The sequence below is a fragment of the Corvus hawaiiensis genome, chromosome 17, assembly GCF_020740725.1.
Source record: "Corvus hawaiiensis isolate bCorHaw1 chromosome 17, bCorHaw1.pri.cur, whole genome shotgun sequence".
NCBI classification, from domain to species: domain Eukaryota; kingdom Metazoa; phylum Chordata; class Aves; order Passeriformes; family Corvidae; genus Corvus; species Corvus hawaiiensis.
Genome location: NC_063229.1, coordinates 13050171 through 13065292, shown reverse-complemented (window position 1 = coordinate 13065292; position 15122 = coordinate 13050171). Strand labels below are relative to the sequence as shown.

Sequence of the window (15122 nt, the reverse complement as noted above, 5' to 3'; positions counted from 1 at the left end):
CTCCTTCTTGGCCCAAGTGAAGTAAAGATTTTGGCTCCCAATGCTTATAAATATAAGATGTGATTTAATGTTACAGCTGAAATTTAGTTGTTATTAATTTTTAAGTGGACATATGACTATACCAGATACTGCCTTTGTGAATAATTCTTAGTTGTGAAGATGATCCAGTCTCTCTATCTTATCCCAGGATACTAATTCTTGATTGGTTTTGCCACCTGTGTTTATTGCATGATGCAGTCTGCCTGATCAGACAGAAGGTATATGGTATAAAATAGTGGTTTAGGGGAGAAGTGGCACTTACATAAAGAGTTGTAGATAAAAACTGCTCTCTATATGCTTACAAAACACCAGTGAGCAAGGAGAGGAAAAAAGAGTAAGGCTCTGGGATTAAAGTGTCAAAACATGCAAGCAGGTTTTATGGAGAGCAGAGGAGGACTTTTGGGAATTCATGAGGGAGAAGGAAAGGAAGGGAGAAAGCAGAGGGGGAAAGCATTTGTGAGAAAATGAACTTTGAAATGTGACTGCTATAATACAGTTTTGAACATGAGTCTCAAAATGGAGGCTTGTGCTGTCAGTGTGTGCTAGCAGAGGCCTGACATCCTATAAATACAAACTGTACCTCCCTGCCCATTCTGCCACAGATGTACGGTTCCTGTGGGTGAGACACAGGCTGAGGAGAGGAATAAACGAGTAGCCACGAGACACTAAGGGGAATCTTTCTGAATTTTGCCACGTTATGATACTACTCCTGCAAAAATATGTTTGCTTTATATAGAAAGCTGCCGATCTGGCAGCGTGGAGCAGCTCAATTAAATGCTGCTGTTGGAGTTGTTCAGCGTGCATGGAAAAACGGGTACTATAGGCAGATGGGCTGCCCTGTGCACTGGCATCCGAGCAGCACAGCAGAAATAGCATCCATCTACTTATGGAAACTGGACTAAAGTGGAGTGGGGTTTTTGCACTGCAGGTATGGAGGGGGGGAGCAGGGGAGAGCGGAGGGGGGCTCTTGGGAGCAGGCAGCCACAAAAGGTGGGCTCTGCGTCTCGTTGTGTGTAGGGTTGATTTTGGAACATGTAAGGGAGGGTGGGAGGCTGCTTACAAGACACAAATAAGAGGAGGTTTTTTGTAGCTTTGTGGGTGGAGGCTTAAAGGGATGCCTTCCTTTTTCAAATGTGAGTATCTACATATTTTATTCCTTGTGATTTAAGTTACAGAGTTTGACTGGGTGATGATGAACTGCAGCCAAACTTAGAATTCTTTAAGGATATTACAAAATTTCTTTGGTGTAATAGGGACTTCAGTCAGTCTTTCCCTCTGTCAGATAGTAGTGACAAGGCAACCAGGTCATGACGTTCCCCATCGTCTTCTCTGTGAAATGTTGAGGTTGTCCATTTTCTTTCCAAGTACTGCAGTCTGCTTTTAACATTGACACTGGAAAAACGGACAGTGAAATGATCCAAGATTCAGATCTGACACATGACTTGAGCTGGGCATTTATTTTTAGCTACAACTGAAGTTTCCAGTGGCAATTACTTCTTTCACTTTTCGCTCTTGCACTGAGAAACCCAACTTTCTCGATTTTACCCCGAAGAAAAAAATTCTAGTGTATTCCTTAATCACTTATGCTTCCTTCTGAAATTGATTTACTTTCATTGTCTAGGTGCTGGTGAATCCGGTAAAAGCACAATAGTCAAGCAGATGAGGATCCTGCACGTGAATGGATTTAATGCTGAGTAAGTGCATTTGCTTTTTCACTTTACAACGTACCTTCCTCCTTTGCGCCGCAGTCAGTGCTCCTGGTTTATATCTTGTGTATTTTCCTCTTGCTCTTTCCCTGTCTCTAGAATTTGGATGTGTATTTTTAGATGAGATTAATAGACATTAACCTGAAGAAGTCAGGCACCAATCATAAGGAAGCTCTAGCAGTGTAAAATTATTTATATCAGGGCAGAGCTGATTTGATTAAGTCTTGAGTTTTGTGGGTTTGTTAACTGCAGTTCCTTTCACAACATGGCTGACACTGATCTACCTCAGCTATAGCACATTGATTCATATTGCTGTAAACATGCCTTGTGTCAGTGTACAAAATGAGCACAATTTGCTTTATTTAGAGCAAATAAGGCTTTATTTTCTGTCTCCTCACAGAATGAAATAATACTCTGAATTTTGGGGATTTTGTTGCGTTTGCTTGTCCAGATGTTTGTGTTAAATTATCCTTCTAAAAGCTTTTATTTTTTGCACCTAATGTCTGTTCAGTTATTTGGCAGTTGTGAGGAGGGAAATGGCATTAAGATAGAGAGAATGGATATCTTGTCCTTCATCTGAGAAAAATTTGTGTTTGCTAACTTTTCAACTAACTTTGCTAGAGAGTAGGAAGAAAGTCTTCTGTGTGTTAATTTATGTTTGCAATTATGTGTGTGTGTATACCAAAACTTGCTAAATTAATACTAATTGAATCAAAGTGTTCAAATTTCAAAGCTTATTTTCTATGCTTTTTTTTCTTTTTTTTTTTTTTTTAGATTGTATTATTGGTTTTGTCTTGCTTGTTTTCAAACATAACAGTTTTATATTGCCATCCTTTAGTTTTTAGTGCTATCATCTATTTTGTGAATCCTGCCTTTTTGGAAAGGTTAAGCTTTCATTAGTCTTCCCGTAGTTAATTCTTTAATGAGAATATCTGAGCTAAAAGTTTAGCCAAGGAGCCTGGATAGTACTTTCTAATCAGCAAATGATAGTTCAGGATAAGGTACACAGTCTTTTGGATGAAAGTTCAGACTGATTCATAATAAATACATTATGTGCTACATGTTTTTAGCTCCTCTTTATAACGAAGATTTTCTTTTTCCAAAATGAACTTTTTCATAAGCACCTAGTCCTGCATCCTGTTACTGCTGAGCTGTCTCTGTCCTTTAGGCTGCTCTTATGACCAGAAACCTCTTAAAAGACTTGTGTGACTTCAAAGACTTCCATGAGTTGACTTGGTTGAGCAGCTCTCAATATTGGGTGCTGAGTAAAAAGTTCATAAATGAAAGTGGAAGTGAAGGATCCCTGGTACCTTTGAAAGTATCAATCCATTTGATCAACATGTTTTTTTCTAGGTTTTTAAGCACATGGATGCTCTTAAAAGGATTAATGATGCTGTGTAATGGATGGTGTATGATATGGGTAGATAACTTCAACCCTACAAGCTACATACCCAATCTGTGTGGAACTGGGAGCCCAGAGAGCTGTGCAGAACTGGTGAGGGACTGGGACACACTGGATTTGCAGTAGCAGTGGGTTCCTCGAGTGTCTCACTTTGCATTGTAGGTTTGGGCAGAGCTGAGCCTGCAGCTGCAATCCAGGGCAACATGGCAAGTTTGGCCTCAGGAGGCTCTGCTGGCTTCTGCCTTCTCATAGCAAGGGATTTGGATTACGGGGCAGCCCTGTGCCAGCACAGCCCTGCTGCCAATCACAGGGCATATCCTGGTGTGGGAACCATGCGGGCATTGCAGGGGAGCTGCCTGGGGCTCAGGAGCTGGGGATTGTCCACCCATGGCATTTTGTCCCTTGTCCTTTGGTGAATCATAGTGTTGGAATACTGAGGTGCATAAAAATCCACTACAGAAGCGGGGTATGTTTAAAGTGTACAAGGAGTAAGTTACAACACGTCATTTTTGGGGTTCTACTGCCAAAATTAATCAGTAGATTATAACATATACTTTGCAGCAGGGAACAGGCTGTTTTTCAGTGTTTTGAAATTCTTGCAAGATACACATCTGTCCTTAAGTAACTTGTATTTTCTTCCAAATAACTAACTGCTCTCTATGTTGTCTCGCTTTCTGTTACCCTTTTTGCCTGATTCATTCCCTTTCTGCCCTGCTTAGCCTGTGGAAGAATGATGTGGGATTCAGCTAATGAGAGAAATAGCATGGAGGTTTTTTTGGAAGTGTAGAAAGAGCAAAGCATTACTTCTCTTCATGTCCTGATCAGCTGCTCTGGAACATAAACGTGTTTGCACACAGCACCACAGCTGATGTGATGAATAGGAGGGGAGAAGTGGTGAAAACAGTAATATGCTGCAGATGAGGAGACTTTTCTTTAATTTTAGTGTACTTAATACATAACTAGTTCGGAATTATTTCGGTTGGTGCAGCTTATTCTTGTGCTTTGAAAGAAATCCAGTCTAAAGTCCTGTCTAAAAATTGTTTGCCTTTGGTTTGGTTGCCCTTCAGCAATGGATGTTTGAGGCAGAGAGAGCGATACCTGTTAGGAAAAATGTCTAATGCTATGAACGAGGGAATCAAAAGTTTTTATTCAGTGTTACTCTTCTTTCTGGTGACTAAACAGGATATCCAGTGGTAAAAATGCTGCCCTACTTCAAGTGAGTGTGAGGGGATTTTATTTGGTTTGGTTTTAGGATTCTGCCCCTAGATAGATATAGTTATCGTGTGCCTTTAGGTGAATTGTTGTAGCTTTTAACAAGGTGAAATCTACGTAGTTCTACAAAACTAGAATTTCCTCTGGGACTCCAATTCCCAATCCCTTTAGCTAATTAATTATTTGAAGAACTGTATGGAGTCAAGTGCTCCAGGTAATTAATGTGCTGAATAGTTAAAGCTAAGATTAATATGAAGGTGGTTAAAGTTGTAGGCAAGTTAACTACAGTAAAGACTATTTTTTTTCAATGTTCCTTTTATAACCTGTAGTTGAATTAGAGAAAGAAATAGATTTCTTTTTTTTCTGTTTCTGTTATGAAGGTGGTGTGTGGGATGTAAGAGTGCTGTGGCATTGGTAAGGGGAGTAGAGTATTGGAGAAGCAAGGCATGCTCTACAGCACAGGTTCTTCTGCATGGAGTTTTTTGGAAGGGCTTAGCCTGCTTCCAGCTCTTGCAGAATGGCTTCAGGTGGCCGTGCTATCCTCTGACATCTTCCTGCAGCAATTCCATGAAAAATGGGAGTATGGCTTCCCCACAGTATTCTTCCAGTGTTCCTGGTCTTTAACATGGAAGAGCTGCCTTTTAAGCATAATGAAGAAGCCATATCAACCAAATTTTCTACTCTTTGCATTACTCCCAACAACAGAGGCCCTTTTGACGTAGAAAGGGTTTAAATTTGGCTTTTAATAGCAGGAAGCCTGTGACTTCCCTTCCTTTCCTTCCCTCCCTCCTTAACACTTCAACTGTCTTTTCATGAGGCTGTTCCAGAGGAGCAGGTCTCTGCTGCTGCAAAGAGTATTTTGTGAGCATCCACTGATAAAGTGGAGCCAAAACCTTCTCTTTTTGACTGCAGAAGTTAAGATGGCAATCTTTGTGAACTGGAAAGGATGAAAAATGGGAAAGGGACGATAGGAGGAGTAAGGAATATAGTTGGAAGAATTAAATCTGTAGCTCAGGTTGAAGAAGAAAAGAAAAACAGCTCTTTTTTTGTGCTATCTAGATCGAGGCCAGAGTTCTTTGCTTCTAAGAAGATGGCCTTTCACTTACTTCTGATTTCTTTAAGTCATCTTTCCCCTCTGTGATCACTGTGGCTTTGGCTGACAGACTCTAAGGAGAGGGTCATTGTCATGCACAATTTTAGAAAGCAGGGAATAATTGGCACGGGCAAGAGACAATTTTGAAGTGTCATGGGAAAAACTGGGACAAGCAGAAATACTTAAATAGAAATAAATGGTTGAAATGTGACTTACAAAATCCACTACAAAGATTGACAAATAAGGGGAATGTGCCTTTGTGATTATTAAGTTTGGATAGTATTTAGGATTCAGGAAGTCTTGAGGTTACAGGGAATTTCAGGTAAGGCTTTTCAGCCTCAGTTTCCCAAATGATGGTGTAAAATGCTGATGCTTTCTTAAACTAGTATGTTGAAGTGCTGAATAGGAGTTTGTGCATTTATTAAATCTGGTAGTGTTGATGGCATAAGCAGAGCTGAATAGCTTTGTTTTTAAAACTTAGATGACAAATATATTTGCATTTCTCTTGTAGTTTTAAAAATTATTTTCTCTTAGTGGGAAAGCTAAGAAAGCCAAGTCACCCTCTGACAGATCTCGAACATTTTCTCTTTAATACACCCATTACCACTGTTATGTCATATAAAGCAGTAAATAATATTATCTAATCACTTTAGTCAGTGTCAGTGTCTCTTGTAAGTGAAACAGATTCTGGCTCAGTAACTTTACTCTTCAGTTGTCTGATACTGTGAGTTTTTTCCTAACTTTGGTCTTTTTAGCCATGTGATTTTATGGAAGGGAAGTTAATATTAAGAGCGAGGGAAAAGTATAATATTTATAACTAAGTCTTCCAAAATAATGAATTCCCTCCTAATGGCTAATATTAGCTTATATACACGAATATAATTGCTCTGTTTTTATAGTTCCTTTACATTTGTGTACCAATCCAATGTTTCCAGAATGATCACTTCAGTTCCTGGCCAAGAAACAGACAGACTTCATTGTGTTTTACTTGACTGGCAACAAAAGTAATTTTTTCCCGGTGTTTGAGTAAAATTGAGAATTGGAGGTGAGGAGGCTTGGGGTGTGTGATTCCCCTCGCCCCTTTCTTTCTTTCTTTGCATCACAGTATCTGGTGAGAGGCTTCTGCACCTTTGAGGCACAATGCTTTGGGTTTTTTTCTCAGCTCCTGTTCCAGGGCACTGGTGAGGTGCTGGAAAATTTGTGTGTACACGTCTGTTCAATTCCATCTGAATAACTGGCTATGGCATTTGATCAAAATTTGGGCTGTAGAACATAAAGTGGAGGTGTGGGCAAAGATGGGAGCAGGATTTGTGCTTCAGTCAGTTGTAGGTCTTGTCCTGAGAGCTGACACAGTTGTGTAATTGAGTTTTGTCAAAAGACAAAGATATGCCAACAGCTAATAAATTCTATGAAAAAGAACTGACTACTGCATATAGCTTGTAAAAGTTTATGCAGAATGTTTATACAAGTTAAATATAACTTTCATCAACTTGAAAGAAATGGGAGGTAATATCTGGTGATGTTAAACTACCTACGCAACCAAGCAACTCCTTAATTGTTAGAATGTTTAATGGAGTTTTTATGTGCTTGAAATTATCTTTCCTTTGAAAATACTTTTATTTCTACAAGGGGGGTAACTCTATTCTATGACAGAGTAATAGTGAACTCAGTGAAGCAGCATTAATATTTTTTTAAGTTAAAAAAAAAAGGAGGGGGAAAAACTTTCCAGTTGGGTTTGGGTTTTTTTTCCAAGTTTCTTATGGGATCTTGCCTGAAGATATGAGACATTGTCCATTAGGAACTTGTGCAAATGTTTTGCAGTTTAGATCTACTACTCAGGTGTGATTTTTAGATACTGTAAGATGAGTTTTCAGAATATTTTGATTGTTTATAATACCTACACTGGGCCTTATTTGGCAGGGATTCTTAACATACTGTGGCACTGAAAATTCTAGTAGTCACTGGAATAACTCCTTCACCTTGCTTAGAGGCTTTCTGAAATCAAGCTGTTAAAATATTTCCATATTCAAGTGAAGTGAGGTTTATTTTCAGGGGAAAAATCATGTTATTTAGGTTCCTGAAATATTACAGAAGAGCAGTGCATAAAGGAATCTGAAAGTTTAAAAATCTGGTTAGTTTTATCTGCTTTTAGATGCTCGCGGTAGGCTCCGTTTAACCATCAGTGGAGAGATGACAGCACAGTGTTGAAAGAAAGCATTGACTTTCATTTTTACATTACGCTTTGTTTTCACATAGGTGAAAGAAGGAAAGTGCAAATTGAACATAATTTCTTTATTTTCATGGGAACAACATGGTGTTGCTCAGAGCAGAACCTGCATCTTATCTTCATTTACTGGTTGGGAAATGCTGAATTCTCCTAGCAAAGCAGTATTTAAACTACTAGTTTTATGCTGTTACATGTTGAGAGCTCTCTGTTCTTTGAATTACTTTTCCTGGCTTGCAACTTGACATTTGTGCTTTCAGTTAGATATTTTAGTTTTCTGAAAAAAAACCCAACAACAAAAAACCCGGTAGTAAACTCATCCCTTAAGCTAAGTTTGCATATGTTGCAGATATGATTTGGCATGTAAAGGGACTGGCCAAAAATATGGCAGTAATTTTATTTGTTTTGAGGTTTAAATTTCACAAAAGCTTTTTAAGTATGCAGCTATCAACCTAGGAGAAAGCTTTATAGTTGTAGAGAGCTTGGAGAGCAATAACTATGAATAGCGGAATAAGCACGAGTGATGTAATCTGAGAAGCAAAAGAGAGAGACAGAAGAGAGCTTAAGGCTTAACTATGTGGAAAACATTGTGAATGGGTTTGCAAGGGTTTTGACTTTTGATGGTAGATGTGGGATTTTTCCCATTAGTTTTGGTAAAATCAAACAAATGTGCAAGTTTGCTTTTATTTTCCCAAAACAGAAAATAAACTGTTCAGGGTAGCTGCGTGAGTGAAGTCTGGGTTCTGGAACTTGTTCTGTCTCCCAAATCCTTTCTCCCCTGCAGCATCTGCAGCTCCTCTTTGGGACCTGTGGCTTTATGAGTGTCTCTTGTTTCCTCCACTCCTTGTTTTTTTTCCCTTATGCAACATTGGCCCCTAAATACTCCTGCATCAGCCTACCCTTTATCTTTCTTTTTCTGGTTTTCCTGCTACCTGGACAAAGTCAGAATGTGTTGTGGTTGGTATAGATCTACATGAACTCTTTCTGGTTTTCCTCATTGGAGTGCTAATTTTGTTCTCTCTTCTACTCAGCCTCTGATTTTGATTTCTGGAAATTAATCTTGCAACAGCAACAATGCTTCTTCAAGTTTGGTTGCACAGCAGAATCTGAGACAGAGTGAGACTGAGAAAAAACAGCTAAAATAGTCCTACTCTTTCTCAGTTCACTCCAGATTTTTTTTTTTTTTAATACTTTTAGTCTCCACATTCATGAGTTAAAGTGGAAGTGGTGTATTTTTCTCCATTTTCTTATCTTAAGCAAACATTTGGTAGTATAAACCAATGTATCGTGTTCTATTTAACTTATTTAATAAATCATGAACTATATTAAATACTGCAAAAAACCTTCAGATTACTTAAAAAATACAGCTCTCTATGGAGAATATTAAATGTATGTCTGTATTCCACACTTCCGTGTCCTTTCTGAAAAATTTCACTGTATTTTTCAGGTTTTCACCAGCTTTTCTTAATAATTAGATGGTGCAGAGTGATTACCTTTTCTCTAGCCAGTGCTACAGAATCAGCACTATGTGAAGGATTTTCTTCTGTAGTATCTCACTGTATTTCTTATTTCCCATATATTTTGTATGGGCAGACTGGGCAGTACTCTGATTTTCCCAATAAAAAAATGTTTTTACTAATTTATGCAGAGGGATGCTTGAATTAGTTTATATATTAATAGAATGCTGCTTATCATCTTAAGTTTATTGCAGTTACCTTTCTGATATTAAAACTATTTGCTCACATTTGTGCAAACGCTGAAGATTCCCCTTACATTTTATCTCTTGCCAATCATTCCAGCTGGGAAATTTTTTTTTCAATTTCATTGTGTTAAAACCTTGTGGTTTTGTCCCATAAGGTAAAACTTACTATTAATAAAAGCTGTGCCTTTCCCTGCTCCTTCTAGCAATCTAGATATGAGTGGGATTTCTTGTTCCTATTTCTTAGGTTGCTGAGCTCCCGTGTTGTTCTCTTGGGCTGGGGGAGCAGGTTTGGGGGATTTCGAGACATTTTTGTAAAAAGTGAAGACACTGCTCTTGTTCCAGTTTTGTGAACATCCTTCCCCAGCATCTCAGATCAAGGCAGGCAGAGCTAAGGCTTTGAAGTGTAATCCAGCAGGCAAAGTTATCTCTATCTTTAATTTTAGATATATCATGCATTTGTGTATTAGGGTTGCCCAGGTCCCATCTCTGATGCAGAGCTGAGATACAGAAATTGCTTATCTTAATCTTGGTCATTCAAAGCTCTCAAGATGAAATGAAGGAATTTCCATTGATGAGGGTTTTTTTTTAGTAAAACTTGAATCCTGATGTTAAAAATAGCATGCCTTACATTTTACTTTAACAGTTGAACCTTGAGTTAATAGTAAATCCAAGTATGTAGGATACAGTGCAAGTGTAGCTGCACCAGCCTGTAGTAGTTATTTCTACAACTGTACTCTAATGTAAACATGCAGTTAATTAAAATTTCTTGTTTACAGCTGAGCTTGCTTAGAAACAGCAATTCATTGAGGGGTGTTTTTGACAGCTAAGAGGCGAAATCACCCACTTTGTGAAAAATGTGGTAGTGGAATATCTCAGTGATATGTTTCGTTTCAAGGTGTTGCTGTTACAGAAGTACAGGAAAGCTTGTGACCTTTTCTCTGAGCTACCTGTTGCTGGCTGTATTCTCCACAGGGCTATTGAATAAGTCATTGTGTTTGCTTCTCTTTTTAGTTAAGGCACCAGAAAATAATTATCTCTCCCAGCTGCACCCTTGCAGCCTCCCAGGAGTGGTGGGTGAGCTAATGGAGCAGGCAGAGGTGTGCAAGGTTTCCTTATGGGGTTTGCTGTAGTCCCAAGAGATGCTGCATTTAGCCTTGAATGGCACCTTCACAGCTTGCTGGGGGATTTACTGCTGCCTCCTTAATCACTGGAATTTAAACACCCCCTTCTTGTCTGGAGGTCGGCATACGTAGAAGCACTTTGGTTTCCTTCAAGCTAAGACATTTTTATTCTGTTTTGACAGTACAATACCTATGTAATATAAATGTTCATGTTAATTAGAAAATGTTGCAAAGAAATGGGTGTTTGTGAAGTAAATGTGTTCCTTAAGTGTGTAGTAACAAAGGATGCCTTGCTTCTATCTTCCTTGATTTTTTTTTTAATATGGATAAAAATGTGTAGTGAGACACTTAGCACAGTAAGTTCAGAAAGCTATGTGTAATACCTGTTTTAATCCTGATAATTTAAATTAAAATAGGCTAGGTAAATTTGGTTTAATGTGGCATTACTATGGAAAAATTCAACTAGTTGGTTTCATGAATTTTAATTTAATTGCATAACAGTGACTAGCATAGCTTCATGTATTTTGTTTGTTGTTTTTTAGCAGGTTAAGACTATTTAAGAGAAACATGAAAACTTAGAGTTGTAATAACTTTTTTTTAAATAAGCAAAATATAGTAATCCTAAGGACATAGCCATTTACTGAAATGATTTTGTTGAATATCTTCTGAAATTAGGGTGTAATCACGGCACTGCATTATTTGTGGAAAAAAACTACAAGCACAGTGCAATGCCTAGGAAAACTATTTTTCCTTTAAATGAGAGAGAAAACTGAAGGGGGAAGGGCTCAGTTAAGCACCTGGGGTTCTCAGGAAAGCTGGGACTACTCAGTCCCAATCTACCACACAAACCCCAAGTCCTTGTGCAGGTCAGGCAGAGCAGCACTTTCTGCACTTCCAAATATTTGACAAAACAGTTGCAGAGCTCAGTGTCAGTAAAAAAATTAAGTTTTCTAGTACTTTGTCTCAATGTCTTCTGCAGCAAGCTTGTTATACAACTTTCTGGAAGATTTGCTTTAATGGGGTTGTGGGGGGGGGGGTTGTTGTTAAATTTCTGTGTTGTGGGAAGCTACTGGATTTTCTGCTCTGGGTTTTGAAGCACACTAAAATAGATGCCTGGAAGTTGGATGCAACCTTTTAATTTTGCTATGTCAAAATGATTAATGTTGTTTCAAAGTAGTTACTCATAGGAACACATTCTGCTTATGCTGAACACTGTAGATAAAAATATGCTCTGCAACTTACACATAGGACACTTAAAAATCAGAAACGTAACTATTTTGCCTGTTAGTTTTTTGAACTGGAACTGTGTCACTCTTAATTTCCCCAAACTCTTGGGCACTTGGGATGCTCCGTGCTGCCTCTGTGTTTTGCTTTCACTTAATTGGACAGTCTTCACTTTATATAATTCATCTTATGCAATCAAATGGTTACTTTCCTTATGTTTATCACCGAAGAACTTGGGATCGTTCTGTTACCTCAGTATCTTTTTGACACTGTAAAGGGCAAGAAAACAGTAAAAAAGATGGAGTTTAGTAAAACATCTCTGCATTCTGTGCAATTGTAGGGAGTTGGGAAAAACACTTTGAAATCATGTAGGCAGCATAATGTCTGACTTTTTTCCTCATAGTTTTATTCATACTGAATAATTTTTTTAAATGTATTTTTTTCTAGGATTAACTGGAGTCAACCAAGGCCTCTGTTTTCTTAACTGAAATTTATAGGTTCCATTCTGAGAATTTCAGACAAGGAGAAAACAGTACTTTTTTTTCCCACTTAATTTTTTAATAGTATTGTTTGGACACAGATTTTCTGTTACTAAATGCAAAAGGTAAAATTACACATAGATATGTAGAGAAAGTAGAAATATTCTATATATATTATTCCTTACCAAAGAAAGTATGTTTCCATCCTGGATAATGCTGCAAACAGAAAAGGAAGTTTGGTATCTGTTAGAAGGACAAATATTGGGATCATCTCTGTGTGATTCTGTGATATTCTTATGGAAATAGAATATGTGTATTTTCAATAAATAATGAAGAAAAATCCCAGAGGATAGCCTGTGAGAAACTATGGGAAACACCAATTTATGTAACTTATTTATAATTATTACTGGGAGGGGTGATCTGATAAGTTGTACTTAGAAATTTGTTTTAATGCAGCTGAACATGAGAGAGTCCCGCAGGAGTCAGAGTTTAGATTGTATCTGTAAAATTGGAAAGGGACTTGAAAGTCAATTAGTTAAATTACCTTAGTATGGTTTGGGATGTTTTTGTGGCAAAAAGACAAATGCAGGCTTGGATGACTAAAAGGAAAGTGAAACATAAGTGATAAAGGGGACTTCCAAATCTGATAAGAGCCTTACTAAAATAGTATATCCCATGCCTTCATGAAGGATGTGGAATTATTGGGAAGAACTTAAAAGGAAGGCCACAGGGGTTGTCCCAGGTCCAGAAGAGGGGTGTCCAGATGTGATTTCATGGCCATGTAGAGGTGATGCTGTGCAAGAAAGATACCTAAAAATGAGGGCAGGCATGAGATTGACTTCCTTAGCATTAGAGATACTTTATTTGAAATAATTTGTTGGGAATGAGGAAGCCTCATTAAAGCAATATTAGGGAGGTACAGGTTTATTTTTAAACTGTATTTCAATCCACCTCCTGAAGATTCAGCTTTCCTGACGCAGGTGTGTGTGCTCAGGGTGCCCACTGTGGTCTTGGGGAGCACAGAGTCTGATGCACGTGCTGGAAGTTCTTCCTTTTCATACCCTGAACATTTTTATGTATTTGCAATTCTGTTGCTGTCTGAAGCCTTGAAACCTTTCAGCCCTGTGTCTGCCCACAGGCATCAGAGAGGTGGGGAAGTGTGGAGGTTGACTTTTGGTTTTGGTTTTTTCCCTTAAGATAATTCGCTACTTGTTTTGTCACTGTTTTCACTTCCTCCTAAAGCATCAAAGATTGGGCAGGGTCTGAGATGATGTCAGAAGATCCTCTTTTGGACCATACTGGTTGATTCTTACTCACGTAATGTAAAGTTAGTTGAAGAGCTTGAGATAAGAAACTCTTTCATTAGGAACTGCTAGGCTTGTTTCCATCTTCTCCTGCACAAGGCTTTCTTGACCTCCTTGGATTATTAGAGCAGACTTTTTGTAAGTAGTTCTCTGTCCTTGCAGGAGTCCTGAATGCTCAATCTCATCTAATTTCAAATTGTGATCTTCAGGAATAATTGTTTTATTTGAAATTTCATCTAAACGCTAAAACATATGGAGAAGCACAGTGGCTTTATGGTGCACTGAAAGGCAGACTGAAGTATTCAGCTGTCCTCTCTGGCCTAAAATTCTTCAAAATACTTACCAAATATCTGTGTTTCCTGTCTGTTCCATGCTGTTTCAAGCTGCTAGCCCAGGTAAAAGCTCTGGTTGTGAAGTCTGTTCTGTAGAGGGAGATATGTATGTAGCTGAGGAGATGGCCGACTGGATTTAGTGCTACTCTGTGAATATGGATCTCTGTACTTTGAAAGAAACAGCAAAATTTCACTTTAGTGTGGGTAATTCAAATCAGTATATTTTGAGTGCATTAGTATCTCCTAATGAAACCAAATATAGTTCTCTTCAATTCCATTCATTCTGGACCTTATCTCTCCTTCTGATATGTCTCACTAGTTGCCAAGCAACCTCAACAGTAGTTCTGCACATCCAGCAGTATTAAAAAAAAAAAAAAAAAGTGAGTAGTTGTTGCTGAAAATAAGATGCCTTCTGATGACATGAATGAAGAGAGCTACGAGAGAAGGAAATGGGGAGTGGTGAGTTTGGAGCTGCTGTTCTGAAAAAGCTAATAATATTCAGCACTTAAGTAGTGCTTTTTATTTTCCAAGCACTAATCAAGCAATCGTAAGATTATTAAATAAAGACTGTTTTTTTCCTTTCAGTGAGTGATGCACAATTATGTTTATGCTTCCGAGAGCAGAGGGCAGGATTTAATCCCAAGAGTGAAGGAGTTTAGTATATATATTTCTTTCTCTGACCTGTATTGACTTCCCATGTGCAGGTTATCTGGAGGGTTTGGGAAGATTTTTCTTTGTGTGTTTGCTGATACATAGCCAGCACTGTCTATTTATTTAATGCAGATGTGCCTGCAGTGTGTTGGGTTTCAGTAAAATGTTTATCACCTGCAAGGCCTTCCAAACTAGAAGTATGAAACATTGTGTGTAGGTCCTTTATGACTTGATCGTGCTGTAATGCTTATAAAGCAATGAATAGAACTTACTTTTATGCTTTGTCTCCTGTGCAAAATGTGATCTGAGAAGCAAACAAACCACTGAATAGCAAAGGAGATTATTAATGGAAGTGAAAGCTGATTTGGGAAAATTATTCTGGTTTTAGGTTGTTCAAAAGGAAAACTTTGTGTTTCATGTAGACTGACCAAAGCAACATTTTTGAGGATACACTTAAGTTAGAAAGTATCTGAGTTAAGATGGCCATAATTTGAGTTCTTTTTAGTTTAGGACACCATTACCAATGGCTGCCTATATAAAAAGATAATTTTCAATCCTTTAACTAACTCCTAAAAAGCAGTTGTAATTCTAACGTGGGGTTTTTTAAAGCAGGTTCTGACACTGTGAACATTC

At 38.1% G+C, this 15122-nt stretch overlaps 1 protein-coding gene across 2 annotated transcripts in view; it reads left to right on the top strand.

The window, feature by feature from the left end:
* The window catches only part of GNAS (GNAS complex locus), a 135957-nt gene that overhangs the window by 51736 nt on the left and 69099 nt on the right, over positions 1 to 15122 (top strand). For both annotated transcript variants that reach the window (XM_048321550.1, XM_048321551.1), the window contains exon 2: positions 1661 to 1733. In XM_048321550.1, the coding sequence (XP_048177507.1) occupies positions 1661 to 1733 (73 nt within the window). The remainder of the gene's footprint in view (positions 1 to 1660; positions 1734 to 15122) is intronic.